This window comes from Tachyglossus aculeatus, chromosome 18 (assembly GCF_015852505.1).
Source record: "Tachyglossus aculeatus isolate mTacAcu1 chromosome 18, mTacAcu1.pri, whole genome shotgun sequence".
In the NCBI taxonomy this organism is placed as follows: Eukaryota; Metazoa; Chordata; class Mammalia; order Monotremata; family Tachyglossidae; genus Tachyglossus; species Tachyglossus aculeatus.
The window spans coordinates 9,298,727-9,326,109 of NC_052083.1; the positions used below are offsets into that span (position 1 = coordinate 9,298,727).

General features: G+C 55.6%; 2 protein-coding genes across 3 annotated transcripts; one reads left to right on the forward strand and one right to left on the reverse strand.

The window, feature by feature from the left end:
* Positions 1-1,566: 1,566 nt before the first annotated feature.
* Positions 1,567-15,045, reverse strand: MAF1 (MAF1 homolog, negative regulator of RNA polymerase III). Of its 2 annotated transcripts, none has more exons than XM_038760249.1 (8): positions 14,774-15,045; positions 7,154-7,256; positions 4,773-4,901; positions 4,476-4,641; positions 4,022-4,143; positions 3,650-3,769; positions 2,858-2,995; positions 1,567-1,891 (listed from the first exon to the last, which is right to left on the reverse strand). In XM_038760249.1, exons 2-8 carry the CDS (start codon positions 7,234-7,236, stop codon positions 1,870-1,872), a joined length of 780 nt encoding a protein of 259 aa, XP_038616177.1. In that variant the 5' UTR covers positions 7,237-7,256; positions 14,774-15,045; the 3' UTR covers positions 1,567-1,869. The 2 variants fall into 2 exon arrangements, with proteins under 2 accessions (XP_038616177.1, XP_038616178.1); XM_038760250.1 differs by lacking the exon at positions 14,774-15,045 and adding an exon at positions 7,896-7,960.
* SHARPIN (SHANK associated RH domain interactor) lies at positions 8,188-27,342 on the forward strand. The gene is made up of 12 exons (XM_038760081.1): positions 8,188-8,197; positions 10,611-10,728; positions 11,815-11,958; positions 14,668-15,609; positions 20,325-20,574; positions 24,783-24,951; positions 25,042-25,357; positions 25,458-25,548; positions 25,648-25,882; positions 26,373-26,506; positions 26,705-26,821; positions 26,898-27,342. The coding sequence occupies exons 1-12, from the start codon at positions 8,188-8,190 to the stop codon at positions 26,967-26,969; spliced, it is 2,598 nt and encodes an 865-aa protein (XP_038616009.1). The 3' UTR covers positions 26,970-27,342.
* The last annotated feature ends 41 nt before the right edge of the window (positions 27,343-27,383 follow it).

Genomic DNA, 27,383 nt, shown 5'->3' on the forward strand with positions numbered 1-27,383 from the left:
CCTTCCTTCCTCTCCCCCTCGTCCCCCTCTCCATCCCCCCCATCTTACCTCCTTCCCTTCCCCACAGCACCTGTATATATGTTTGTACATATTTATTACTCTATCTTACTTGTACATATCTATTCTATTTATTTTATTTTGTTAGTATGTTTGGTTTTGTTCTCTGTCTCCCCCTTCTAGACTGTGAACCCGCTGTTGGGTAGGGACTGTCTCTATGTGTTGCCAACTTGTACTTCCCAAGCGCTTAGTCCAGTGCTCTGCACACAGTAAGCACTCAATAAATATGATTGATTGATTGATTTGTTAAGTGCTATGTGCAAAGCACTGTTCTAAGCGCTGGGGGGATACGAGGTGATCAGGCTGTCCCACGTGGGGCTCACCGTCTTCATCCAACTCATACTTCCCAAGGGCTTAGTACAGTGCCCTGCCCACAGTAAGGGCTCAATAGATAGGATTGATTGAATGAATAAATCCCCATTTTACAGATGAGGTCACTGAGGCTCAGAGAAGTGAAGTGACTTGCCCAAGGTCACACAGCAGAGCCGGGATTAGAACCCATGACCTCTGCCTTCCAAGCCCGGACTCTTTCCACCGAGCCCCTCCAAGATACACGGTAATCAGGGTGGGTGCAGTCTCCATCCCCATTTTACAAATGAGGCAACGGAAGCGCAGAGAAGTGAAGCGACTCGCCCGAGGTCACAGAGCAGACGAGTGGCAGAGTGGGATTAGAACCCATGACCTTCCGACTCCCAGGCCTGTGCTCTATCCACGCCATGGTGCTTCTCCAAGGTGCGGGGGGATGGAGAAGAGGGTCGCCCTCACCGTCTTCCCCATCCGGCTCCTCCACATCGGGGTCTTTGTCCCCGTCGGGCTCCTCCTGGGAGTCCTCCCCGCGTTCGGGAAGCCTCAGCTCCGGCCTTCTCGGCCCCATGGTGCGCGGCTCGGCACCCCGAGCCCTTCCGGAGCCCGAAAGTCGAGGCCGGGGGCTCCCCGCGTCCCACTCCCGATGCTCGGGATGGGCTTCGTTGGTCCCTCGGCCCTCCCGTTGCTAGGAGACCGGCCACCGCGGGGCTGAATCACAAAAACTTTATTGAAAACGGACATGAACACGGCTGCAGCAAAGTGATACTTCAGTGTCGGGGCGGTGGGGGGGACGACGAGGGGGAGGGTTGGGGGGAGGGCGGAGGAGAACGGGTCTGCTCTTTAGAAAAAACACAAAGGGAGCAGAAAGTTGCTCTTAAAAGGTCAAGCGGGGGCCGTCGTGGGGCTGGAGACTGAGGCAAGGGAGCGGACGGGCTCCCGCCTGGGCCACGGACAGTTGGAGAACGAGGCTGAGGCTCCCTGCAAAAACGGGGGGGTGGGGGGAAGGAGGTGGGGGGCAAGGAGAGAGCCCTGCGGCCCTTCTCCCTTGTACAAAATACAAAAATAAAATCTAGAAGTGGAGCTGCTTTCTCCCACACACGCCAACCCCTACAAGCCCGGTTCCCCTCTCCCCGCTCTGGCCGAAGGGGTTGCAGGGGCATGCTTTTTGCTAAATAAGTGAGGGGAAAGGCTTTTATTTGGAGGGGGTGGGGGGGCCCAAACAGTCTGCGGGCCAGCGCCACCCCGCCCCCCTCCATCCCCATGTGAGCAGTCAAAACGGGGGGCTGATCTTTCCCCTGCTGGTGCACGGCAAGGAAGGCGGACGGATGAACAGAGCGGGACACGGTCACAGTCTGGAGACAAAGTGCTAGGACGTGCCGGAAGCCCCCGTCCCAAAGTGCGGGCCGGCCTCGCCCAGGGGAGGGCTGGCAGGGGGCCGGCCGCGTGGAGGTCCGGGGGCCCGGCGGCGGCGGCGGTCCGAGGCCGGAGGATGGAGCGGCGGAGGTCTCACATGCAGATCACCTGGCATCTAGGGCGGAGGAAGGCGGAGTGAGGACTGAGGGTCTGCGCTACTGCTCGGGGTGGATGGGGGGTGGGCCCGGCAGGGGCTGGCCACTGTGGGATGCTCCCCACTGCTACGAGACCTACGAAGTAGCGGGGCCCAGTGGATAGAGCAGCGGGGCCTAAGTGGAAAGAGCCCGGGCTTTGGAGTCAGAGGTCGTGGCTTCAAATCCCGACTCCGCCGCTTGTCAGCTGGGGGACTTTGGGCAAGCCACTTCGCTTCTCGGGGCCTCAGTTACCTCGTCTGCAAAACGGGGGTTAAGACTGTGAGCCCCATGTCGGACAACCTGATCACCTTGTATCCTTCCCGGCGCTTAGAACAGCGCTCTGCACATAGTGAGCGCTTAACAAATTATTATCATTATTAGAACAGTGCTTTCCACATAGTAAGCGCTTAATAAATGCCATCATTATTATTATGATAAGCTCTGGGTGTCAGAAGGCCCTGGGTTCTATCCCTTGTCCGCTGTGGGACCGCGGGCAAGTCACTTCTTCTCTGGGCCTCAGCTACCTCTTCTGTAAAATGGGGATTGAGACCGTGAGCCCCACGGGGGACAGGGACTGACTCCAACTTGACTTGCTTGAATCCTCCCCAGTGCTTAGTACGGGGCCTGGCACGTAGTAAGCGCTAAACGTATGCCATTATTATTCCTACTAAAATCCTAAAGCCAGAACACCGTTTCGCCGGGATTGGGCCCAACCACCCAGGGTACGGTGCCGGGCTCACACAAATCCCAGTTTAGACAATAAGGAGATGGTGAAAGGGAATGGAAAAAAGAAGATAAAAGAGCCAAGGAGGAGGAGGGCAAGGGGGCAGTCGAGGCTCGGGGCTTGCTTACCCTCCCCCTTCCTCCCCAGCCAGCCGGCCGAGGGTGAGCGATCGAGGGTGAGCGATCGAGGGTGAGCGATTGCGCCCGCTCCCCCCGGCCCTGACCTGTCCTCCTCGATGTTGCTGGTCTCGTCATCGTAGGCGTCTGTGTTGTCTTCGCTGCTGCCGCGCCCGCTCTCCTCCTCTTCCCCCAGGTCCATGTCGAGCTCGTTACCCGCCTCCGACCGCGTGTACGTGGAGCCGCTGGGGAGGGGAGGGGAGGAGGATCACGGCCCGCCCCCACTCACCCTCCGGCTTCCAATGCCGAATCCCCCGTTTCAGGGACGGCAAGTGGGCACTGCGGGGGCCGACGGGAGGCACTTGGAGATGCTCAGCCACCCTGGAAAGACCAGGTGCTGTGCGTGGGGAGGAGAGGACGCGTTTAAAACCGCGGTGGTGGCGAGCAGCAGGAAAGGCGAGCCGCTCCAGTCCACCCTGCAGATCGGCGATCACACTGGGAACATCACGGGTCCCCCCGGGCCGGAACCGCCTTCCTCCTTCTCCCCGACCACTCCGTGCCCAGCCCAGAGCCACGTCGGCCCGCTGCCCGTGGCCGCCTGGCACACCGCGGCCCGGCCCCACACTCCGGCCTCCGGGTCCTGGCCAAATCCACCCCGTGACCACACTGAGATGCCAGTGAGGGGCCGCCGAGTCGGCGCCGGATAGCTCGGAGATCATCAGGGGCACGATGCCCCCACCGCCGGGCCTTTGGGTTTTACGGGCGCCCCGTTCCGCGGGGGCTCTGGCTGCCGCCCGGTATCCCAAGGCACCCTGGACAAGGGGGAGAGGCGAAGGGGAGAGAGGGAGGGAGACGGCCCCATCGGCTCGGACCCCGGGTGGCCCGGCGCGGGCACAGACCTGATGGAACGGCAGCTGAAGAAGACGATGCGTTTCAGCCTCTTGTTATAGAAGAAGTAATTGAAGGACCACAAGCTGCCCTCCTCCCCGAACGGGTCCGAGTCCAGGTCCGGGTTATAGCTGCGGGGCCAGCGGGAGAGGACGTGACTCAAGGCGGCCTCCCGGCTCCTCCCCACCTCGGGGCCGGCCACCCCCGTGGAGCTCCCCTCACCCCCCGACCGCCCCTCGGGACAATCCGGGGCGGCTGGATCCCGACGGCCCCTCCCGCGCTCTACTCATCTGACGCCACTGGCTCAAGCCCGCGTTTAACGGAAACGGAGGGGTGGGCTCCGGGACCCCTCGACGGACTGCCTGCCCCGCTGGGCTTCCCACCTGTAGATATCGCACTCCGAGAGGCAGATTTCTTCATCGACAGCATCCCACAGCTGTGGTTTCAGTGCAGTGAAGTCCTCGCGCACGGCGGAGAACAGGCTACAGTTCACCGCATTCACCACCTGGGCGGGGGTGGGAGGGGGGGGGAACGGGCAGAAATTGGGGCGGGGGGGAGAACCGGGGGGGGGGGTCCGGGTCAGGTCCGCACAGCCGGCCCGGGGCGACGGGGGGGGGGGAGACCGGGGGCCCGGATCGGGGAAGCGGCGGAGAATCCGGGAGACGGGAGGCATCAGCAGACCCGGAGCGGGCGGAGACCCCGCTCCCCACCCCCAAGAGCCGACCGTCCCCCAAGGCGGCAGGCAGGCTGCCCGGCCGGCCGGGCGCTCCCGCTCCGTCTCCGCCCCCTTCCCCCTTGCGCCCGCCGCCCCGCCAGGCAGACCCCGGTCCCCCTGACCCAGTTGAGGCTGGGCTCGCGGCTGAACTCGTGGCTCCGGGCGGTACTGAAGTCGTAGTCGGGCCGGAAGGATTCGTTGAGGGTGGCAATCAGGTAGAACAGGGTCTTCCGGCTGCACTTGTCACTCAAGGGCCCCTCGTCCTCCCCGCCCTGGCTCTTGCCCAGCCTGCAGAGCACACGTGGGGTGACCCCCGGGCTCCCCGCCGCCCCCGCCGGGCCCCCCAGCCTCCCAGTCTGCGGGGACCGCTCCCTCCAAGCCAGCCATCCCCCGGGAGCAGGGGCGGGGAGGCGGGGCACCTGCTGGGGCTGATGCCGGAGGTCTGCGGGGGAGACAGGGCCTCCAGGACGTGGGGCTGCCCCTCCTGGCAAAACTGCTTGAACATGTGTTTGTCGTCGCCGGCCATCTTACAGGAGTAACTCTCAATCCTGCGGCGGAGGAGGAGACGGCAGTTAAGATGATAATAATAATAATAACGTTGATATTTGATAAGCTCGACCCCCCGCCCACGTCATCCCCTGGGCCTGGAATGCCCTCCCTCTGCCCATCCGCCAAGCTAGCTCTCTTCCTCCCTTCAAGGCCCTACTGAGAGCTCACCTCCTCCAGGAGGCCTTCCCAGACTGAGCCCCTTCCTTCCTCTCCCCCTCGTCCCCCTCTCCATCCCCCCCATCTTACCTCCTTCCCTTCCCCACAGCACCTGTATATATGTTTGTACATATTTATTACTCTATTTATTTTGCTTGTACATATCTATTCTATTAATTTTATTTTGTTAGTATGTTTGGTTTTGTTCTCTGTCTCCCCCTTTTAGACCGTGAGCCCACTGTTGGGTAGGGACCGTCTCTGTATGTTGCCAATTTGTACTTCCCAAGCGCTTAGCACAGTGCTCTGCACATAGTAAGCGCTCAATAAATACGATCGATGGATGATGATGGCATACTAAGACTGTTCTAAGAACTGGGGTAGATACGAGGTAATCAGGTTGTCCCACGTGGGGCTCGCAGTCTTCATCCTCCCCATTTTCAAGATGAGATAACTGAGGCCCAGAGAAGTGACTTGCCCAAGGTCACACGGCTGACAAGTGGCAGAGTCGGGATTAGAACCTCTAGCTCCCCAGCCCGTGCTTTTTCCCCTCGAGCCACGCTGCTTCTCTCAGATCCACCCGCTCCCCCTTCTGCCCCTTGCTCCCCGCTCCCGCCCACCTCCCTCACTCTGGTGACCTGGTCCCCCTAATTTGGGGTGGAAAGTGAGGCCCCACCGCAGGTGCGGACCCGCAGGGGGGACCACGGGCCCTCGGGGGGTGGCCCCACGCCCCCCGGCCCGATAACCCAGATTAGGGGGGGAGCGGCGGGGCGCCTGGGGCCCGTTGGCGCCCGCCTCAAATGGACCTGATACAGCCCGGCCTGGCTTCGGCAACAAGAGGCCCACTGGCCACCTCTGCCACCTGCCCGCTACCTCCGCTGGGTCTGAGCTAGCCCTTTGCTGGCCCGCTGAGCCTGTGACTGGAGGAGCTCCGCCTAAAGCAGCGTGGCTCCGTATCAAGAGCCCGGGCTTCGGAGTCCGAGGTCATGGGTTCGAATCCCAGTTCCACCACTTAGCTGTGTGACTTGGGGCAAGTCCCTTCACTTCTCTGGGCCTCACTTCCCTCATCTGGAAAATGGGGGTGAAGGCTGTGAGCCCCACGTGGGACAGCCTGATCACCTTGTAACCTCCCCCGAGCTTAGAACAGTGCTTCTCATATAATCAGCGCTTAATAAATGCTATTATTATTATGTGAGCGGTGGTTGACAACAAGGCAGCGATCTCAGCTCTTTTGCCCCATCAGCTGCATAAGGAGGCAGGCCCAGGGATCAATCAATCAATCGGATTTACTGAGCGCTTACTGTGTGCAAAGCGCTGTACTAAGCACTTGAGAAGTACAAGTTGGCAACATATAGAGACAGGGATGCGGGTCTAGACTGAACACTCACCCTTTGGGCTGAAAGCTCACCCCCTAATAATAATAATTCTGGCACTTTTTTAAACGCTCACTCTGTGCCAAGCACTGTTCTAAGGACTGGGGTAGATACAAGTTAATAATAATAATGATGGCATTTATTAAGCGCTTACTATGTGCAAAGCACCGTTCTAAGCGCTGGGGAGATTACAAGGCGATCTCAGGTTGGACACAGTCCCTGTCCCACATGGGGCTCATGGTCTTGATCCCCGTTTTCTCCAGATGAGGTAACCGAGGCCCAGAGAATAATAATAATAATAATGATGGCATTTATTAAGCGCTTACTATGTGCCGAGCACTGTTCTAAGCGCTTGGGGAGGTTACAAGGTGAACGGTTTGTCCCGTGTGGGGCTCACGGTCTTCATCCCCATTTTACAGACGAGGTGACCGAGGCCCAGAGAAGTGAAGTGACTTGCCCAAGGTCACACAGCGGACATGTGGCGGAGCCAGGATTAGAACCCAGGGCCTTTTGACTCCAAGGACCGGGCTCGATCCGCTAGGCCACGCTGCTTCTCTACCCTGAATGCCCGCGCTCTAGCCTGACGGCTCCTTGTGGGCAGGGGCCTTGTCTACTGACTCCGCTGAACTGTACTCTCCCAAGCGCTTAGCACAGTGCTCCACACACAGTAAACGCTCAATAAGTCCCACGGGCTGACCGATTTGGGCCCAGGGACGAGGCCTCACCTGCCAATGATGTGGGCATCGCCGGTCTCCACTGTCAGCTGCGAGTTGATCGCCTCAAAGCTCGAGTTCTCCAACAGCTTCATCTTCTGCTGGGTGAGGAGGACTGTGGGGGCAAGGGAGGGCCTTTAAGGATTACAGTGAATAATATCTATTTTATTTATTTTATTTTTTTAGTCTGTTTGGTTTTGTCCTCTGTCTCCCCCTTTTAGACTGTGAGCCCACCGTTGGGTAGGGACTGCCTCTGTATGTTGCCAATTTGTACTTCCCAAGCGCTTAGTACAGTGCTCTGCACATAGTAAGCGCTCAATAAATACGATTGATGATGATGATGATGATTATGGGGTTTGTTAAGCGCCTACTAGGTGCCAAGCACTGGGGTAGATACGTGTTCCTAGAGAGCCCTTCAGTCCAGGGACATTCCCCAAGTGCAGAGGAGAGGGGGGATTTTCCCCGTCTTCTTCAATCCTGGGACCGTTCGGAACATCATCAATCGTATTTCTTGAGCGCTTCCTGTGTGCACAGCACTGTACTAAGCGCTTGGGAAGTACAAGTCGGCAACATATAGAGACAGTCCCTACCCAACAGCGGGATCACAGGGAAAGCCTCTGGTTTCCCACCCCTGGGAGCTGGGAGTCCCGTGGGGAGGGGACCCACCCTCGGGCCCCTCGGAGCCGCCCGCACTGGTCGCCGTTTCACCCCGCCGGCCTCCGTCGGGGCCTCCCCTCCCGAAAACCCAGCGTACCCGCTCCGAGGCTGGCAACGGTCCCGTGGGTCTCGTCGCTCACCCCCCTCCAACCCACCAGTCCTTGAAGGACGGGGGTCCCGGGCCAGGGTGGCCAAAACACAGCCCCCTCCTCCCAGCAGCCCTCGACACCCCCGACGGGCCCCCGCTTTCGTCCCGGGTTGGGCCCTGCCTCCTTCCCAGCCCCCACCATGTAAGCAGAGAGGTTGTAAACAAGATAGGGGCTGGCTTCTGCCCAAGGCTCTGCCAAGAAGGGCAGCAGTGAAGGGAAGGGCATCGCGGGGCCAAGCCCATGGCGGCCTGTGCCCAGCCCGGCTACTCTCCCTTGGGGGGGAAGGTATTTGCGGCCTTCAAAAAGGAGTGAGGCATTCAATGTTGCCCCAGGAGCCGAATAAACAAGCCTCCCTCTCCCCATTCGTGCGGATAAATAATCCCCCTCCCCACTCGTAGCAGGCCCTGGCAGGCACCAGACGTCAAATGCCCCCTGGGCAGGGCAACTCTGGTGGCTGAAGAAACGATCCTGTCTCCCTAAGATGAGGAGCTGATTCTGGATTTTCCTTCAGAATCCTCAAGGATAATAATAATAAGGATGGCATTTGTTAAGCGCTTACTATAATAATAATAATAATGATGATGGCATTTGTTAAGCGCTTACTAAGTGCAAAGCACTGTTCTAAGGATCTTAGGGGCACCCCCTGAGGGTACAGACCAGAGCCCCAGGCTAGTTACTGTCATTATTATCACCATCGTTAAGTACTTACTACGTGCCGGGCACTGGACTAAATGTTAGGGTGGATACGAGTAAACCGGGTTGGACGGGGTCCCTGCCCCATGCGGGGCTCACGGTCTTAATCCCTCCTTTACAGATGGGGTAACTGAGGCACAGAGAAGCGAGCTGACTTGCCCAAGGTCACACAGCAGACAAACGGTGGAGCCGGGATTAATAATAATGATGGTATTTGTTACGCGCTTACTATACGCCAGGCACCGTACTAAGCGCTGGGGTGGATACGAGCAAATCAGGTTGGGCACAGTCCATGTCCCACATGGGGCCTCCTTCAAGAGGCCTCCCCAGACTGAGCCCCCTTCTTCATCATCAACTGTATTTGTTGATTTATAAATCAATATGTATTTATTATTTATTATTATTATTATTTATCAATACATATTTATTAATCGTATTTATTTATTTCTTCCTCTCCTCCTCCCCATCGCCCCCGCCCTACCTCCTTCCCCTCCCCACAGCACCTGTATACATGTTTGTATACATCTATTACTCTATTTTACTTGTACATATTTACTATTCTATTTATTTCAACGACGTGCATTTAGCTTTCATTCTATTTATTCTGACGACTTGACACCTGTCCACATGTTTGGTTGCCTGCCTCCCCCTTCTAGACCGTGAGCCCGTCGTTGGGTAGGGACCGTCTCTCTATGTTGCCGACCTGTACTTCCCAAGCGCTTAGTCCAACGCTCTGCACACAGTAAGCGCTCAATAAATACGATTGAATGAATGAATGGGGCTCATACTCTTCAGCCCCATTTTACAGATGAGGGCACTGAGGCACAGGGAAGTGAAGTGTCCTGCCCAAGGCCACGAAGCAGAGAAGCGGCGGAGCCCGGCGTTAGAACCCATGACCTTCTGAATCCCAGGCCTTGGCTCTATCCATCAGTCCTTCTGACTCCCGGATTCGGTCAGCCCTGCCCCTCCTGCCTGACCTCCCTGATTTCCTAGCATAATCAATCAATCAATCAATCAATCGCATTTATTGAGCGCTTACTATGTGCAGAGCACTGTACTAAGCGCTTGGGAAGTACAAATTGGCAACATATAGAGACAGTCCCTACCCAACAGTGGGCTCACAGTCTAAAAATCCAGCCCAAACGCTTCACTCCTCGAAAGCCAACCTACTCATCGCACACCTTGTTCTCAATAAGCGCTTAGTACAGTGCTCTGCACACAGTAAGCGCTCAATAAATACGATTGACTGACTGATCTAACTTACGGCCGACCCCTTGCTCAGGGTCTCCCCTCTGGGCTTGGAACTCCCTCCCCCCTCCGTATCTTTCATTCAGTCGTATTTAATCGATTGAATCGTATTCAATCGTATTTCATTCAATCGTATGTATATATGCATGTATCATCATCAATCGTATTTATGGAGCGCTTACTATGTGCAGAGCACTGTACTAAGCGCTTGGGAAGTACAAATTGGCAACATATGGAGACAGTCCCTACCCAACAGTGGGCTCACAGTCTAAAATATGTTTGTACATATTTATTACTCTACTTTTATTTATCTTGTACCTATCTATTCTATTTATTTTATTTTGTTAGTATGTTTGGTTTTGTTCTCTGTCTCCCCCTTCTAGACTGTGAGCCCGCTGTTGGGTAGGGACTGTCTCTATATGTTGCCAGCCTGTACATCCCAAGCTCTTAGTCCAGTGCTCTGCACACAGTAAGCGCTCACTAAATACGATTGATTGATTGATTGATTTATTGAGCGCTTACTGTGTGCAGAGCACTGTATTAAGTATCTGACAGACAGCCACTCTCCCCACCTTCAAAGCCTTACTAAAAATCACCCCTTCTCCAAGAGGCCAACTAATCCCTCATCTCCCTTACCCCCTCCTCCCTCCTGGGTCACCTCCACTTAGGGATATTTATGAACACATCCATAATCTATTTTAACGTCCGTCTTCCCCCTCTAGACTGTAAACTCCCCGTGAGCGGGGAACTCGGGACCAGTCAAGCTCCCGAAACCCCACCGGGCCCTACCGGCTCTCCGGACGCCCGCCAGAGCATCGTTAACGAGGATGAAACTTCCCGGTAGGCTGTGATCTCAATCAATCAATCAATCGATCGTATTTATTGAGCGCTTACTGTGTGCAGAGCACTGTACTAAGCCCTTGGGAAGTACAAGTTGGCAACATATAGAGGCAGTCCCTACCCAACAGTGGGCTCCCAGTCTAAAACGGGGAGACAGAGAACAAAACCAAACATGCTAACAAAACAAAATAAATAGAATAGATATGTACAAGTAAAATAAATAAATAAATAGAGTAATAAATATGTACAGACATATATACATATATACAGGTGCTGTGGGGAAGGGAAGGAGGTAAGATGGGGGGGATGGAGAGGGGGACGCGTCTACCAACTCTCGTGGTGTATTCCCCCAAGTGCTCGGCACACAGTAATAATAATAATAATAATGGCATTTATTAAGCGCTTACAATGTGCAAAGCACTGTTCTAAGCGCTGGGGAGGTTACAAGGTGATCAGGTTGTCCCATGGGGGGCTCACAGTCTTAATCCCCATTTTCCAGATGAGGGAACTGAGGCCCAGAGAAGTGAAGTGCCTTGCCCAGAGTCACCCAGCTGACAATTGGCGGAGCTGGGATTTGAACCCATGACCTCTGACTCCAAAGCCCGGGCTCTTTCCACTGAGCCACGCTGCTTCTCTTGAGTAAGTGCTTGATAAATACTTCTGATGGACTGACCGATTGACCGATTGATCAGTGCTGACCATCGCCATCGTCGGCAGTATTTTGTGAGTGCTGAACCAAGCGCTCGGGAGAGTACGGTAATAATAATAATAATAATGGCATTTGTTAAGCGCTTACTATGTGCAAAGCACTGTTCTAAGCGCTGGGGGGGATACAGTGTGATCAAGTTGTCCCACGTGGGGCTCACAGTCTTAACCCCCATTTTTACAGATGAGGTAACTGAGGCTCAGAGAAGTTAAGTAACTTGCCCAAGGTCACACAGCAGACTTGTGGTGGAGCCGGGATTCGAACCCATGACCCCTGACTCCAAAGCCCGTGCTCTTTTCACTGAGCCACGCACGGGCCTTGCCCACAGCGGGCTTAGGGCGTAGCGGAAGGTGTCGCCCTTGCTGACGATGCTCCGGCAGGCGTCTCGGCAGTTGGCCGGGCCCCGTGGGGTTTCGGGAGCTCGAATGGTCCAGACAACCTCTGCTCTCCCGCCTCCGGGATCCCTCTGGGATCCGTCCGGGCCGGAACGAGCTGCGGGAAGAGATGACCGGCTCGAAAGAGCCGTAGCCTGGAGAGTCCCGGTCCTTATTGCGGAGTCCGGGCCAGCGGCACAGCAATCCTGGTTCGATCCCAGCGTGGCTCAGTGGAAAGAGCCCGGGCTTCGGAGTCAGAGGTCATGGGTTCAAATCCCGGCTCCGCCACCTGTCAGCTGGGTGACTTGGGCAAGTCACTTCACTTCTCTGGGCCTCAGTTACCTCATCTGTCAAATGGGGATTAAGCCTGTGAGCCCCCAGGAGGCCTTCCCAGACTGAGCCCCTTCCTTCCTCTCCCCCTCGTCCCCCTCTCCATCCCCTCCATCTTACCTCCTTCCCTTCCCCACAGCACCTGTATATATGTTTGTACATATTTATTACTCTATTTATTTATTTATTTATTTATTTATCTTGTACATATCTATTCTATTTATTTTATTTTGTTAGTATGTTTGGTCTTGTTCTCTGTCTCCCCCTTTTAGACTGTGAGCCCACTGTTGGGTAGGGACTGTCTCCGTATGTTGCCAATTTGTACTTCCCAAGCGCTTAGTCCAGTGCTCTGCACATAGTAAGCGCTCAATAAATACGATTGATGATGACAACCTGATCACCTTGTAAACTCCCCAGCGCTTAGAACGGTGCTTTGCACATAGTAAGCGCTTAATAAATGCCATCATTATTATTATTATTATTATTATCCCGGGACCGTTCAGAACAGGGAACCCAGAGCCCAAAAAGCCTCTGGTTCCCTACCTCCGGAGGAGCTGGGAGTCCCGTGCGGAGGCCTTTCCGGGTGATTTTTCACCCTCAGCGGCGTGGTCTTTGAGCACGGAGGTCTTCTAGACTGTGAGCCCGCTGTTGGGTAGGGACCGTCTCTCTATGTTGCCAGCTTGGACTTCCCAAGCGCTTAGTCCAGTGCTCTGCACACAGGAAGCGCTCAATGAGTACGACTGAATGAACGAACTCAGGCTATCGCAGGCCGCCTCAATCCACCCTAAGCAGGGATCGTGGGTCAAAGTACCAAGGATCGAGGATTCTCCACCTCTGTGCCAGGCTCTCCCCGGGAGACCAGCTGCACGGGGCAGCGTGGAGGGGCAGCGTGCCCGACTGGAAAAGGCCAGGGCCGGGAGTCAGGAGACCTGGGTTCCAGTCCCGATTCTACCGCTTGTCAGCTGTGTGGTTTTGGGTTCCGCGCCTCAGGTTCCTCTTCTGAAAAACGGAGAGACGGCACCTGTTCTCTCTACCTTTTTGGACTGCCAAGGCCCTACTGAGAGCTCACCTCCTCCAGGAGGCCTTCCCAGACTAAGCCCCCTCCTTCCTCTCCCCCTTCTCCCCCTCTCCATCCCCCCCGCCTTACCTCATTCCCTTCCCCACGGCCCCTGTATATATGTATATATGCTTGTACGGATTTATTACTCTATTTATTTTACTTGTACATATTCATTCTATTTATTTTATTCTGTTAATATGTTTTGTTCTCTTGTCTCCTCCTTCTAGACTGTGAGCCCACTGTTGGGTAGGGACCGTCTCTATATGTTGCCAATTTGTACTTCCCAAGTGCTTAATACAGTGCTCTGCACACAGGAAGCGCTCAATAAATACGATTGAATGAATAGAAGGGGATTATTATTATCGTTATTATTATTATGTTGCCGACTTGTACTTCCCAAGCTCTTAGTCCAGTGTTCTGCGCACAGCAAGCGCTCAATACGATTGAATGAATAGAAGGGGATTATTATTATCGTTATTATTATTATGTTGCCGACTTGTACTTCCCAAGCTCTTAGTCCAGTGTTCTGCGCACAGCAAGCGCTCAATACGATTGAATGAATAGAAGGGGATTATTATTATCATTACTATTATGTTGCCGACTTGTACTTCCCAAGCGCTTAGTCCAGTGCTCTGTACACAGGAAGCGCTCAATAAATACGATTGAATGAATAGAAGGGGATTATTATTATCATTATTATTATTATGTTGCCGACTTGTACTTCCCAAGCGCTTAGTCCGGTGCTCTGCACACAGCAAGCGCTCAATAAATACGATTGAATGAATAGAAGGGGATTAGAGAAGCAGCGTGGCTCAGTGGAAAGAGCCCGGGCTTTGGAGTCAGCGGTCGTGGGTTCAAATCCCGGCTCCGCCAGTTGTCAGCTGTGTGACCTTGGGCAAGCCACTTCACTTCTCTGGGCCTCTGTTACCTCATCTGTAAAATGGGGGTTGACTGTGAGCCCCCCGTGGGACAACCTGATCACCTTGTATCCCCCCCAGCGCTTAGAACAGTGCTTTGCACATAGTAAGCGCTTAAGAAATGCCATCATTATTATTATTATTAAGTTGTCGACTTGTCCTTCCCAAGCGCGTAGTCCAGTGCTCTGCACACAGGAAGCGCTCAATAAATACGATTGAATGAATAGAAGGGGATTATTATTACTGTGTTACCGACTTGTCAATCAATCAATCATATTTATTGAGCGCTCACTGTGTGCAGAGCACTGGACTAAGCGCTTGGGAAGAACAAGTTGCGCATAGTCCAGTGGTCTGCACACAGGAAGCGCTCAATAAGTACGACTGAATGAATGACAGTGCTCTACAAACGGGACTGAATGAATGACTAAATACGACTGACTGAATGAATGTCTGGGGAGGCTCGGCCACGGACGGCCGCCAGGGGGCGGGTGGAGCGCGGCATCCGCGCATGCGCGCCCCTCCGGGAAGGGGGTAACCGACTACATTTCCCAGGAGGCAGCGCGGCCCGGGAGGCCGGCGGGGGAGGGGAGGGCGCGCGCGGGGGCTGCTGGGAGTCGTAGTCCCGCCGGAGCCGAAGTCGCGCGCAGGCGGCACCGACCTGAATGCGGGGCCCGGGCTCCGAGGAGGCTGTCGGCGGCGGACGGATGGACGGGCGGATGGATGGACGAACGGGGGCCGCTCGGCGGGCTCCTCAGGCCTGGGGGGCGGCGCCGCGGCCTCCGCTCAGGCCGCGCTGTATCCGGGGGAAACTCGGCGCCGACATCCCGCTCCTCCCGGCCCCACCGGCCTGCCACCGCCACATAGCCCCGCCTACAAGCGCCGAGGGTCGCGCCCGACCCGTCCGGCCGACCTCCTCCGGACAACAACAACAATCGCCCGCTCCTCCCGTCCCCCCTTTCCGCCTATTGACCCAGCGCTCCCATTGGGCGAGCCGCCCGCCCATCACGCCAGCCTCCCCTCGCCATTGGCTGCTCCCGCCGCCCGTCACCCGCCCGGGCCCCGCCCCTCCCCGGAGCTGATTGGGCGCCGTCCCTCGGGAGCCCCACGCTCGCCGATTGGCCGCCGCCGGACAAAGGCGGAGGCGGTTGGAGGGGCCGATTGGCTGGGCGGCACGTCAATCAGGGGGCCCCCTCCCCCCTCCGCCTGTGGCGTCACTGACAAGAGGGGGGCGGGAAGATCCGACGCTGATTGGGCGCCGTCCCTCGGGAGCTCCACGCTCGCCGATTGGCCGCCGCCGGACAAAGGCGGAGGAGGTTCTAGGGGCCGATTGGCTGGGCGGCGCGTCAATCACGGGGCCCCGCCCCCCTCCTCCTGTGGCGTTGCTGACAAGATGGTGGGCGGGGAGAAGAACGGGCCGAGGGCGGCCTGGAGGAGCTCAGCTGCTCCCCGTCGCCCCGAGGGACCAAAAACCGTCCTGGGGCCGCCACACTCTTTGTCCTTTCCCTATTTATTATCATCCAAGACCTTCGAGCCGTTTCCGATTCCCAAAGACTCCGTGGATACACTTTCTCCACAACGACCTGTCCTTTCCCATAATCCACCACTTTTCTAACGGTTCTTCCGATATGGTGGCCAGGGCTCTCGACGCTCGGCTGCCTCTGACACGTTTTCCCTCGACTTTTCCTGGCATTAGGGTCTTTTCCAGCGAATAATAATCAATCAATCGTATTTATTGAGCGCTTACTGTGTGCAGAGCACTGGACTAAGCGCTTGGGAAGTACAAGTTGACAACGTATAGAGACGGTCCCCACCCAACAGTGGGCTCACAGTCTAAAAGGGGGAGACAATAAAACCAAACATACTAAGAAAATAAAATAAATAGAATAAGTATGTACAAGTAAAATAAATAAATAAATAGAGTAATAAATATGTACAAACATATGTACATATATACAGGTGCTTAATAATAAAAATGACGGTATTTGTTAAGTGCTTACTATGTGCCAATATCTGTCCTAAGCGCTGGGGGAGATACAAGGTCATCAGGTTGTCCCACAAGGGGCTCAGTCTTAATCCCCATTGTACAGATGAGGCCTGGAGAATAATGATAATAATGATAATAATAATAATAATAATAATAATAATAATAAGTGCTTACTATGTGCCAATATCTGTCCTAAGCGCTGGGGGAGATACAAGGTCATCAGGTTGTCCCACAAGGGGCTCAACTTTTAATCCCCATTGTACAGACGAGGCCTGGAGAATAATAATAATAATAATAATGGTATTGGTTAAGCGCTTATTCATTCATTCGTTCAATCGTATTTATTGAGCGCTTACTGTGTGCAGAGCACTGGACTAAGCGCTTGGGAAGTCCAAGTTGGCAACATCTAGAGACAGTCCCCACCCAACAGCGGGCTCACAGTCTAAAAGGGGGAGACAACAAAACCAAACATACTAACAAAATAAAATAAATAGAATAAGTATGTACAAGTAAAATAAATAGAGTAATAAATATGTACAAACATATATACATATATACAGGTGCTTAATAATAATAATGACGGTATTTGTTAAGCGCTTACTGTGAGCCAAGCTCCGTTCTAAGCGCTCGGGGAGATACAAGGTCATCAGGTTGTCCCACAAGGGGCTCAGTCTTAATCCCCATTGTACAGATGAGGCCTGGAGAATAATAATAATAATAATAATATTTGTTAAGCGCTTACTACGTGCCAATATCTGTCCTAAGCGCTGGGGGAGATACAAGGTCATCAGGTTGTCCCACAAGGGGCTCAACTTTTAATCCCCATTGTACAGACGAGGCCTGGAGAATAATAATAATAATAATAATGGTATTGGTTAAGCGCTTATTCATTCATTCATTCAATCGTATTTATTGAGCGCTTACTGTGTGCAGAGCACTGTATTAAGCGCTTGGGAAGTCCAAGTTGGCAACATCTAGAGACAGTCCCCACCCAACAGCGGGCTCACAGTCTAAAAGGGGGAGACAACAAAACCAAACATACTAACAAAATAAAATAAATAGAATAGGTATGTACAAGTAAAATAGAGTAATAAATATGTACAAAGATATATACATATATACACGTGCTTAATAATAATAATGACGGTATTTGTTAAGCGCTTACCGTGTGCCCAGCTCCGTTCGAAGCGCTGGGGGAGATACAAGGTCATCAGGTTGTCCCACAAGGGGCTCAACTTTTAATCCCCATTGTACAGATGAGGCCTGGAGAATAATAATAATAATAATAATAAATAATAATGGTATTAGTTAAGTGCTTATTCATTCATTCATTCAATCGTATTTATTGAGCTCTTACTGTGTGCAGAGCACTGGACTAAGCGCTTGGGAAGTACAGGTTGGCAACATCTAGAGACGGTCCCTACCCAACAGTGGGCTCACAGTCTAAAAGGGGGAGACAACAAAACCAAACATACTAACAAAATAAAATAAATAGAATAGGTATGTACAAGTAAAATAAATAAATAAATAAATAGAGTAATAAATATGTACAAAGATATATACACATATACAGGTGCTTAATAATAATAATGACGGTATTTGTTAAGCGCTTACTGTGTGTCAAGCTCCATTCTAAGCGCTGGAGGAGATACAAGGTCATCAGGTTGTCCCACAAGGGGCTCAGTCTTAATCCCCACTGTACAGATGACGCCTGGAGAATTATAATAATAATAATAATATTTGTTAAGCGCTTACTATGTGCCAATATCTGTCCTAAGCGCTGGCAGAGATACAAGGTCATCAGGTTGTCCCACAAGGGGCTCAACTTTTAATCCCCATTGTACAGACGAGGCCTGGAGAATAATGATAATAATAATGGTATTGGTTAAGCGCTTATTCATTCATTCATTCAATCGTATTTATTGAGCGCTTACTGTGTGCAGAGCACTGCACTAAGCGCTTGGGAAGTCCAAGTTGGCAACATCTAGAGACGGTCCCTACCGAACAGCGGGCTCACAGTCTAGAAGGGGGGGCCAGAGAACAAAACAAAACATATTAACAAAAGAAAATAAATAGAACAAATGCGTACAAATAAAATAAATACATAAATGGCAACTTTCTTCTGAACAGGCATATAGAATATAAACTTGTTATACATAAAGCAAGAAAACCTGACAAAAAGTGACCACACAACCTTCAACTCATGGCCTCATGATTCCCAGGCTCGTGCTCTAGCCACTATGCCGTGGTGCTGCACACAGTAAGCGCTCAGTAAATACGATTGAATGATGAATGAATGAATACTAAGCACTTGGAGAGAAGCAGCATGATTGGGTGGCTAGAGCCCCATCCTAATCGCGGCTCTACCGCTTGTCTGCTGCGTGACCTTGGGCAAGTCACTTTTCTCTAGGCCTCAGTTACTGAGCCCCTTCCTTCCTCTCCCCTTCATCCCCCTCATCTTACCTCCTTCCCTTCCCCACAGCACCTGTATAGATGTATATATGATGATGATGGCATTTATTAAGCGCTTATGTACCAAGCACTGTTCTAAGCGCTGGGGAGGTTACAAGGTGATCAGGTTGTCCCACGGGGGGCTCACAGTCTTCATCCCCGTTTTACAGATGAGGTAACTGAGGCCCAGAGAAGTTAAGTGACTCGACCAAAGTCACCCAGCTGACAAGTAGCAGAGCCGGGATTTGAACCCCTGACCTCTGACTCCAAAGCCCATGCTCTTTCCACTGAGCCACGCTGCTTCATATTTATTACTCTATTTATTTATTTATTTTACTCGTACATATCTATTTATTTTATTTTGTTAGTATGTTTGGTTTTGTTCTCCGTCTCCCTCTTCTAGAGAAGCAGCGTGGCTCAGTGGGAAAGAGCCCGGAGTCAGAGGTCATGGGTTCAAGTCGCGGCTCCGCCACTTGTCAGGTGTGTGACTTTGGGCAAGTCACTTCACTTCTCTGGGCCTCAGTTCCCTCATCTGGAAAATGGGGATGAAGACTGTGAGCCCCACGTGGGACAACCTGATCACCTTGTATTCCCCCCAGCGCTTAGAACAGTGCTTTGCACACAGTAAGCGCTTAATAAATGCCATCATTATTATTATTATTCTAGACTGTGAGCCCACTGTTGGGTAGGGACCGCTTCTGTATGTTGCCAACTTGGACTTCCCAAGCGCTTAGCACAGTGCTCTGCACACAGTAAGCGCTCAATAAACACGATTGACTGATTGATTATTATCATTATACGACTGAATGAACGAGTGACGGAATAGGGAGGCGGGCTGGGGCGCGGAGCCACGCTGCCCCGGCTTCCAGCGGAAGGGGCGCTTCCGGCGGAAGTGGGGCGGCCCCTCTTTCGAGAGGAGGCAGTAGGGGAGTCGGCGCTTCCGGCGGAAGTGGGGCGGCCCCCTCTTTCGGCTGCACGGGGGAAATCGGCGCTTCCGGCGGAAGTGGGGAGTGGGGCGTCCTCTCTTCCGGCGGAAGTGTGGCGGCCCCTCTTTCGGGGGGGGAGGCAGTAGGGGACTCGGCGCTTCCGGCGGAAGTGGGGCGGCCGCTCTTTCGGGGGGAAGTAGGGGAGTCGGCGCTTCCGGCGGAAATGGGGCGGCCCCTCTTTCGGCCGCGCGGGGGGAATCGGCGCTTCCGGCGGAAGTGGGGAGTGGGGCGTCCTCCCTTCCGGCGGAAGTGTGGCGGCCCCTCTTTCGGGGGGAGGCAGTAGGGGAGTCGGCGCTTCCGGCGGAAGTGTGGCGGCCCCTCTTTCCCGTGGGGGGGGCAGTAGGGGAGTCGGCGCTTCCGGCGGAAGTGGGGCGGCCCCTCTTTCGGCCGCGCGGGGGGAATCGGCGCTTCCGGCGGAAGTGGGGAGTGGGGCGTCCTCTCTTCCGGCGGAAGTGTGGCGGCCCCTCTTTCGGGGGGAGGCAGTAGGGGAGTCGGCGCTTCCGGCGGAAGTGGGGCGTCCTCTCTTCCGGCGGAAGTGTGGCGGCCCCTCTTTCGGGGGGAGGCAGTAGGGGAGTCGGCGCTTCCGGCGGAAGTGTGGCGCCCTCTCTTCCGGCGGAAGTGGGGCAGCGGCCCGGAGCAATGGCGCAGGCCGGGGAAGCAGCGGCGGCGGCGGCGGCGGCGGCGGGGTCCGTGCCCGTCCCCTCCTCCTGCTCGTCCCCGTCCCCGCCGCGGTCCCCTCCCGCCGGGGGCCCGGGACCCGCCCCGCCCCCCGCGCTGCCGCCGCCGCCGCCGCCGCCGCCGCTGCCCACGGTGCTGATGTGGGTCCGGGCCCGGGTCCGGCCGCTCCCGCCCGCGCTGGCCCCGGGACCCAACGGCGGCGGCGGCGGGAAGGAGGAGGACCAGGAGGAGGAGGAGGAGGACGAGGAGGACGAGGAGCATCCCGAGCCCCTGCGGCTGCAGCTGAGCGTGTCCCCGGAGCGTCCGGGGGTCGGGCAGTTCCGGCTGGCCCTGCGGGGCCCGGGGCCCGGACCCCGCCCGGTGAGCCCGGGGGACCTGCTGCTGCCCACCCGAGAACCATCATCATCAGAGTCATGATAAGAACGGTGGCATTTAGGAGGCGCTTACTCTGTGCCAAGCACTGTGCTAAGCGCCGGGGAGGTGACAAGGCCATCAGTCACAGTCTTCATCCCCATTTCAGTAACGATGGCATTTAGGAAGCGCTTACTCTGTGCCAAGCACTGTGCTAAGCGCCGGGGAGGTGACAAGGCCTTCAGTCACAGTCCTCATCCCCATTTCAATAACGATGGTATTTAGGAGGCGCTTACTCTGTGCCAAGCACTGTGCTAAGCGCCGGGGAGGTGACAAGGCCATCAGTCACAGTCTTCATCTCCATTTCAATAACGATGGCATTTAATAAGCGCTTACTCTGTGCCAAGCACTGTTCCAAGCGCTGGGGAGGTGACAAGGCGATCAGTCACAGTCTTCATCCCCATTTCAATTATAATGGCATTTAGGAAGCGCTTACTCTGTGCCAAGCACTGTTCCAAGCGCCGGGGAGGTGACAAGGCCATCAGTCACAGTCTTCATCCCCATTTCAATAATGATGGCATTTAGGAGGCGCTTACTCTGTGCCAAGCACTGTGCTAAGCGCTGGGGAGGTGACAAGGCCACCAGTCACAATCCCCATTTCAATAATGATGGCATTTAGGAAGCGCTTACTCTGTGCCAAGCACTGTGCTAAGCGCCGGGGAGGTGACAAGGCCATCAGTCACAGTCTTCATCCCCATTTCAGTAATGATGGCATTTAGGAAGCGCTTACTCTGTGCCAAGCACTGTGCTAAGCGCCGGGGAGGTGACAAGGCCATCAGTCACAGTCTTCATCCCCATTTCAATAATGATGGCATTTAGGAGGCGCTTACTCTGTGCCAAGCACTGTGCTAAGCGCTGGGGAGGTGACAAGGCCACCGGTCACAGTCCCCATTTCAATAATGATGGCATTTAGGAAGCGCTTACTCTGTGCTAAGCGCTGGGGAGGTGACAAGGCCATCAGTCACAGTCTTCATCCCCATTTCAATAACGATGGCATTTAGGAAGCGCTTACTCTGTGCCAAGCACTGCTCTAAGCGCTGGGGAGGTGACAAGGCGATCAGGTTGTCCCTCGAGGGGGCTCACAGTCTTCATCCCCATTTCAATAATGATGGCATTTAATAAGCGCTTACTCTGTGCCAAGCACTGTTCTAAGCACTGGGGAGGTGACAAGGCGATCAGGTTGCCCCTCGGGAGGGCTCACAGTCTTCATCCACACTGCAGTAATAATAATAATTATTATTATTATGCTTTGCACATAGTAAGTGCTTAATAAATGTCCTCATTATTGTTAATAGTAATGGCATTTAATAAGCGTTTACTATGTGCCAGGAACTGTTCTAAGCGCTGGGGGGGGTGATGCAAGATGATCAGGTTGTCCTGCGGGGGCTCACAGTCTTCATCCCCATTTTAATAAGAATAATAATGGTGTTAAGCGCTTACTATGTGCCAAGCACTGCTCTAAGCGCTGGGGAGGTGACAAGGCCATCAGGTTGCCCCTCGGGGGGCTCACAGTCTTCATCCGCGCTGCAATAGTAATAATAATAGTGATGGCATTTAATAAGCGTTTACTATGTGCCAGGAACTGTTCTAAGCGCTGGGGGCGATACAAGGTGATCAGGTTGTCCCGCGGGGGCTCACAGTCTTCATCCCCATTTTAATAACAATAATAATAATGATGGCATTTATGAAGCGCTTACTGTGTGCCAAACACTGTTCTAACTGCTGGGGAGGTGACAGGTTGATCAGGTTGCCCCTCGGGGGGTCACAGTCTTCATCCGCACTGCAATAATAATAATTATTATTATTGTTATGCTTTGCACATAGTAAGCGCTTAATAAATGTCATCATTATTGTTAATGATAATGGCATTTAATAAGCGTTTACTATGTGCCAGGAACTGTTCTAAGCGCTGGGGGTGATGCAAGGTGATCAGGTTGTCCCGCGGGGGCTCACAGTCTTCGTCCCCATTTAAATTATTATGGCATTTAATAAGCGCTCACTATGCGCCAAGCACTGTTCCAAGCGCTGGGGAGGTGACAAGGCGATCAGGTTGCCCCTCGGGGGGCTCACAGCCTTCATCCCCGTTTCAATGCTGATGGCATTTTTGAAGCGCTTACTATGTGCCAAGCACTGTTCTAACTGCTGAGGAGGTGACAAGGCGATCAGGTTGTTCCTCGGGGGGCTCACAGTCTTCATCCCCATTTCAATACTGATGGCATTTAGGAAGCGCTTACTATGTGCCAAGCACTGCTCTAAGCGCTGGGGAGGTGACAAGGCGATCAGGTTGTCCCTCAGGGGGCTCACAGTCTTCATCCCCGTTTCAATGCTGATGGCATTTATGAAGCGCTTACCATGTGCCAGGCACTGTTTTAAGCACTGGGGAGGTGACAAGGCAATCAGGTTGTCCCACGGGGGGGCTCACAGTCTTCATCCCCGTTTCAGTAATGATGGCATTTAATAAGCGCTTACTATGTGCCAAGCACTGTTCTAACTGCCGGGGAGGTGACAAGGCCATCAGGTTGTCCCTCAGGGGGCTCACAGTCTTCATCCCCACTTTCGTAATAATAACGATGGCATTTATGAAGCGCTTACTATGTGCCAAGCACTGTTCTAAGCACTGGGGAGGTGACAAGGCCATCAGGTTGCCCCTCTGGGGGCTCACAGTCTTCATCCACACTTCAATAATAATAATGATGATGGCATTTAATAAGCGTTTACTATGTGCCAGGAACTGTTCTAAGCGCTGGGGGTGATGCAAGGTGATCGGGTTGTCCTGCGGGGGCTCACAGTCTTCATCCCCATTTTAATAATAATAATAATAATGGTATTAAGCGCTTACTATGTGCCAAGCACTGTTCTAAGCACTGGGGAGGTAACAAGTTGATCAGGTTGAGGCACGGAGAAGTGAAGTGACTTGACCAAAGTCACACTGCTGATAAGCGGCAGAACCTGGATGCTTTTTGCCTAAACTACCTCTTCTCATTCGTTCGTTCGTTCGTTCGGTTGTATTTACTGAGCGCTTACTGTGTGTAGAGCACTGTACTAAGCGCTTGAAAAGTGCGATACAGCAATAGAGAGGGACAGTCCCTGTCCACATCATCATCATCATCATCATCATCAATCGTATTTATTGAGCGCTTACTGTGTGCAGAGCACTGGACTAAGCGCTTGGGAAGTACAAGTTGGCAACATAGAGAGACAGTCCCTACCCAACAGCGGGCTCGCAGTCTAAAAGGGGGAGACAAAACCAAACATACTAACAAAATAAAATAAATAGAATAGATGCGTACAGCGAGCTCACAGTCTAGTGGGGGGGAGGCAGCAATACAGATAAACAGACATCCAGATTAAATAAGTAAATAAATAAATAAAATGGCAGCTATATATGTAAGTGGTTTGGGGCGGGGAGCGGGCAGAGCAGAGGGAGCGAGTCGGGACGGCGCAGAAGGGAGTGGGAGATGAGGAAAAGTGGGGCTTAGCCTGGGAAGGCCTCTTGGAGGAGGTGGGAAAAGTAAGGCTTTGAGGGGGGGGAAGAGTAATAATAAAATAATAATAATGATGGTATTTGTTAAGTGCTTACTATATCTTCTCCTTTTAGACCGTGAGCCCACTGTTGGGTAGGGACCGTCTCTATATGTTGCCAACTTGGACTTCCCAAGCGCTTAGTACAGTGCTCTGCACACAGTAAGCGCTCAGTAAATGCGATTGATGATGATGATGATGATGATGATGCAAAGCACTGTTCTAAGCGCTGTGATGAGGTTGTCCCACGGGGGGCTCACAGTCTTAACCCCCATTTTACAGACGAGGGAACTGAGGCCCAGAGAAGTGAAGTGACTTGCCCGAGGTCACACAGCTGACACGTGGCGGAGCGAGGATCCGAACCCACGCCCTCCGACTCCCAAGCCCGGGCTCTCCCCACTGAGCCACGCTGCTTCTCTAGTAATAACGGCATTTCTTAAGCGCTTACTACGTGCAAAGCGCTGGGGAGGTGACCAGGTCGGTCCCACGGCGGGCTCACGGTCTTCGAAGGTGAGCCCCACGTGGGGCTTGGACTCGCGTCCACCTCAGCGCTTAGTACAGCGCCTCGCCGACCCCCCGATGGGTGCTCATTATGCTTCTTATTTCCGCCCGACCCCGCGACCTCCCCCTCTCAGGAGCTGGAGTGGCCGCTGGAGTCACTGACGTACACGGTGCGGGGCCCCAGGGAGCACGTCCTGCAGCCTCCGGGGCCGCCCGGGCCGCTCAGCATCACCTTCGCCGAGGCCCACGAGGCGCAGCGCTGGTGGACCGTCGTCAGCAGCTCCGCCAGAGAGGCCCGGCGAGGTCAGGGCGCCGCGGGACCGGGCGGGGGCCGGGCCGCGCTGGCCGCCGCCGCCGCCCGCCTCCCCCCCCACCCCGTCGTTTCCCTTTCAGCGGCCGCCGACGCCGCGGCCCCGCCGGCCCCCGAAGCCGGCCCCCCGCGGACCCCGGGAGACCCGTCCGAGAAAGGCGGTGAGGAAGGAGGCCGGAGGGTGGTCCGGGAAGGCCCCGAAGGGAGGGCCGGGGGGCCGGGCCGGGACCCCGCTCCCGGCTCCCCTACCGCGGCGGAGAACCTGGCCGCGCAGCTGGCCCGGGCCATCGCCGCGGGGGACGAGGAGGCGGCCGTCGGCGCGGCGGCCGCCCTGGCCCAGCAGCGCGTCCCCCTGTGCGTCCGGCTCCGGGAGAGCTGCTTCCCCGCCGGGGCCATCAGGTGAGGTCGCCGCCGCGGCCGCCCCTCTCTCCCCCGGTCCTCGAATCCATCCCCGTCCCGCGTCGTGATGCCCCCCCCCCCCCCCCCCCGCCTCTCGCAGCCTGCAGGTGGGGGTGGAAGACGCGTCGTCGTCGGCGCACATCACCCTCAGCGTCCACGCCCACGACACCATCGCCACCCTGCAGCAGCAGGTGGGTCCCGGGCGGGGGGCGGGCCCCGGGCCGGGGGCCGGGGGCCGGGGGCGGATCCCGGCGACCGGGCCCGTGACGGTTTGCCCCCCGCTCGCCCAGGTGTTCGAGGAGTACGGGTTCCCACCCCGCGTGCAGCGCTGGGTGATCGGGCGCTGCCTGTGCGTGGCCGAGCGCAGCCTGGGCTCCTACGGGGTGCAGCGGGACGGGGACCAGGCCTTCCTCTACCTGCTGTCCAACCCCGAGGCCCGCTCGGCCCGCCCGGCCCGCCCGGCCCCCCGCCCCGGCCCCACCGCTGACCCCTCGCCGGCCCCGCCGCCCGCCGGATCCTCCTGGGGTGAGCACGGGCTGGGGCCGCGGGGCGCCCGGGCCGGAGGGGAAAGAGGAAGGGGGCTCCTTGTGGGCAGGGAATGGGTCCACCGTTCTCTCCCAAGTGCTCAGTAATAACAATAATAATAATAATGGCATTTATTAAGCGCTTACTATGTGCCAAGCACTGTCCTAAGCGCTGGAGAAGTTACACGGGGGGAATAATGGCATCTATTAAGCGCTTACTATGTGCCAAGCACTGTTCTAAGCGCTGGAGTTGATCAGGTGGTCCCACGGGGGGCTCACAGTCTTAATCCCCATTTTCCAGAGGAGGTCACTGAGGTTCAGGGAAGCGAAGTGACTTGCCCAAAGTCACACAGCGACAAGTGGCGGAGCAGGGGTTTGAACCCGTGACCTCCGACTCCAACGCCCGGGCTCCTTCCACTGAGCCGCACGGTGCCCTGCCCTCAGTAAGCGCGCAATAAGTAGGATTGAGCGAGTGGGCTTGCCTCCCCTAGGGCCGGATGGGGCCGGGCTGCCCGCTGGGAAGATGAACATGGAGGAGATCAGCCACCTGCTGAGCCGGGAACTCAGGCTTCCCGGGGGCTCGGCTCCCCCCGTCCCCAACCGCGCCCCCACCGCCCCCTCCCAGGTGCGTCCTCCCTCTTCCCGGGGGGCGGCGGGGAGAGCGGCCTTTGGGAGTCGGGGTGACTTGGTGTCTCCCCCCCCTCCATCCTCCTGCCCGCCTCCCGCTGCCAAGCGGGGGTCCGGGCCGGTGGGTGGTAGCGGGGGGGGGAGCCCGGGGCCCGAGCCCACCCCGCAGCCTCCCCCTCTGTGACCCCGCCAACAGCCCGGCTGGCCCTGCCCCTCCTGCACCTTCATCAACACGCTGTCCCGGCCCGGCTGCGAGATGTGCGGCACGGAACGGCCCCGGCCCGAGGACGGCGGCGCCCGAAAGCCGCGGCAGGTACGGAGGGCTGGGGGCGGCGGGGGGCGGGGGCGGTGACGGCGGGGTGACCCTCCCTCGCCGCTCCCGCCCGCAGGCCCCGGGGCCCGGGCCCCTCAGCTCCGGCTCCCTGGACGACTTCATCCACCTGTCCTCCGAGTTCTGCTGACCGGACAGATCCTCCCGCCTCCCCTCGCCCACCCAGCCCGCCGGCGTGCGGGGCGGAGAGTGCTGCTTGTTTTTTTCCTGAAACGGAGCGGGGGGTGCAGCTGGACTCCTGAAGAAATCACCCACCCTCCTGCCTTGGGGAAGGGACCCCTCGGCCGTTGTGGCAGGGAGCCCACAACGGGGAGCACGATCCGGCCCTTGGGACTCCGGGCCCCGTCCCCCACCTTCACCGCGGCAGACTCTGGGGAGCGGGAGGAAGGCCAGGGGGCCCGGATCCCCACCTCTACCTCTCCCTCAGCCCAGAGCTAAGGGGAACTGTTTGGGCTCTTTGGCCGTTGCGGTCAGCTCCTCTATTACAGACTGTGTAGACCGCGTGCGCGCTCGTGTGTCTCCTCCGTGTGCTATGCGGGCAGAA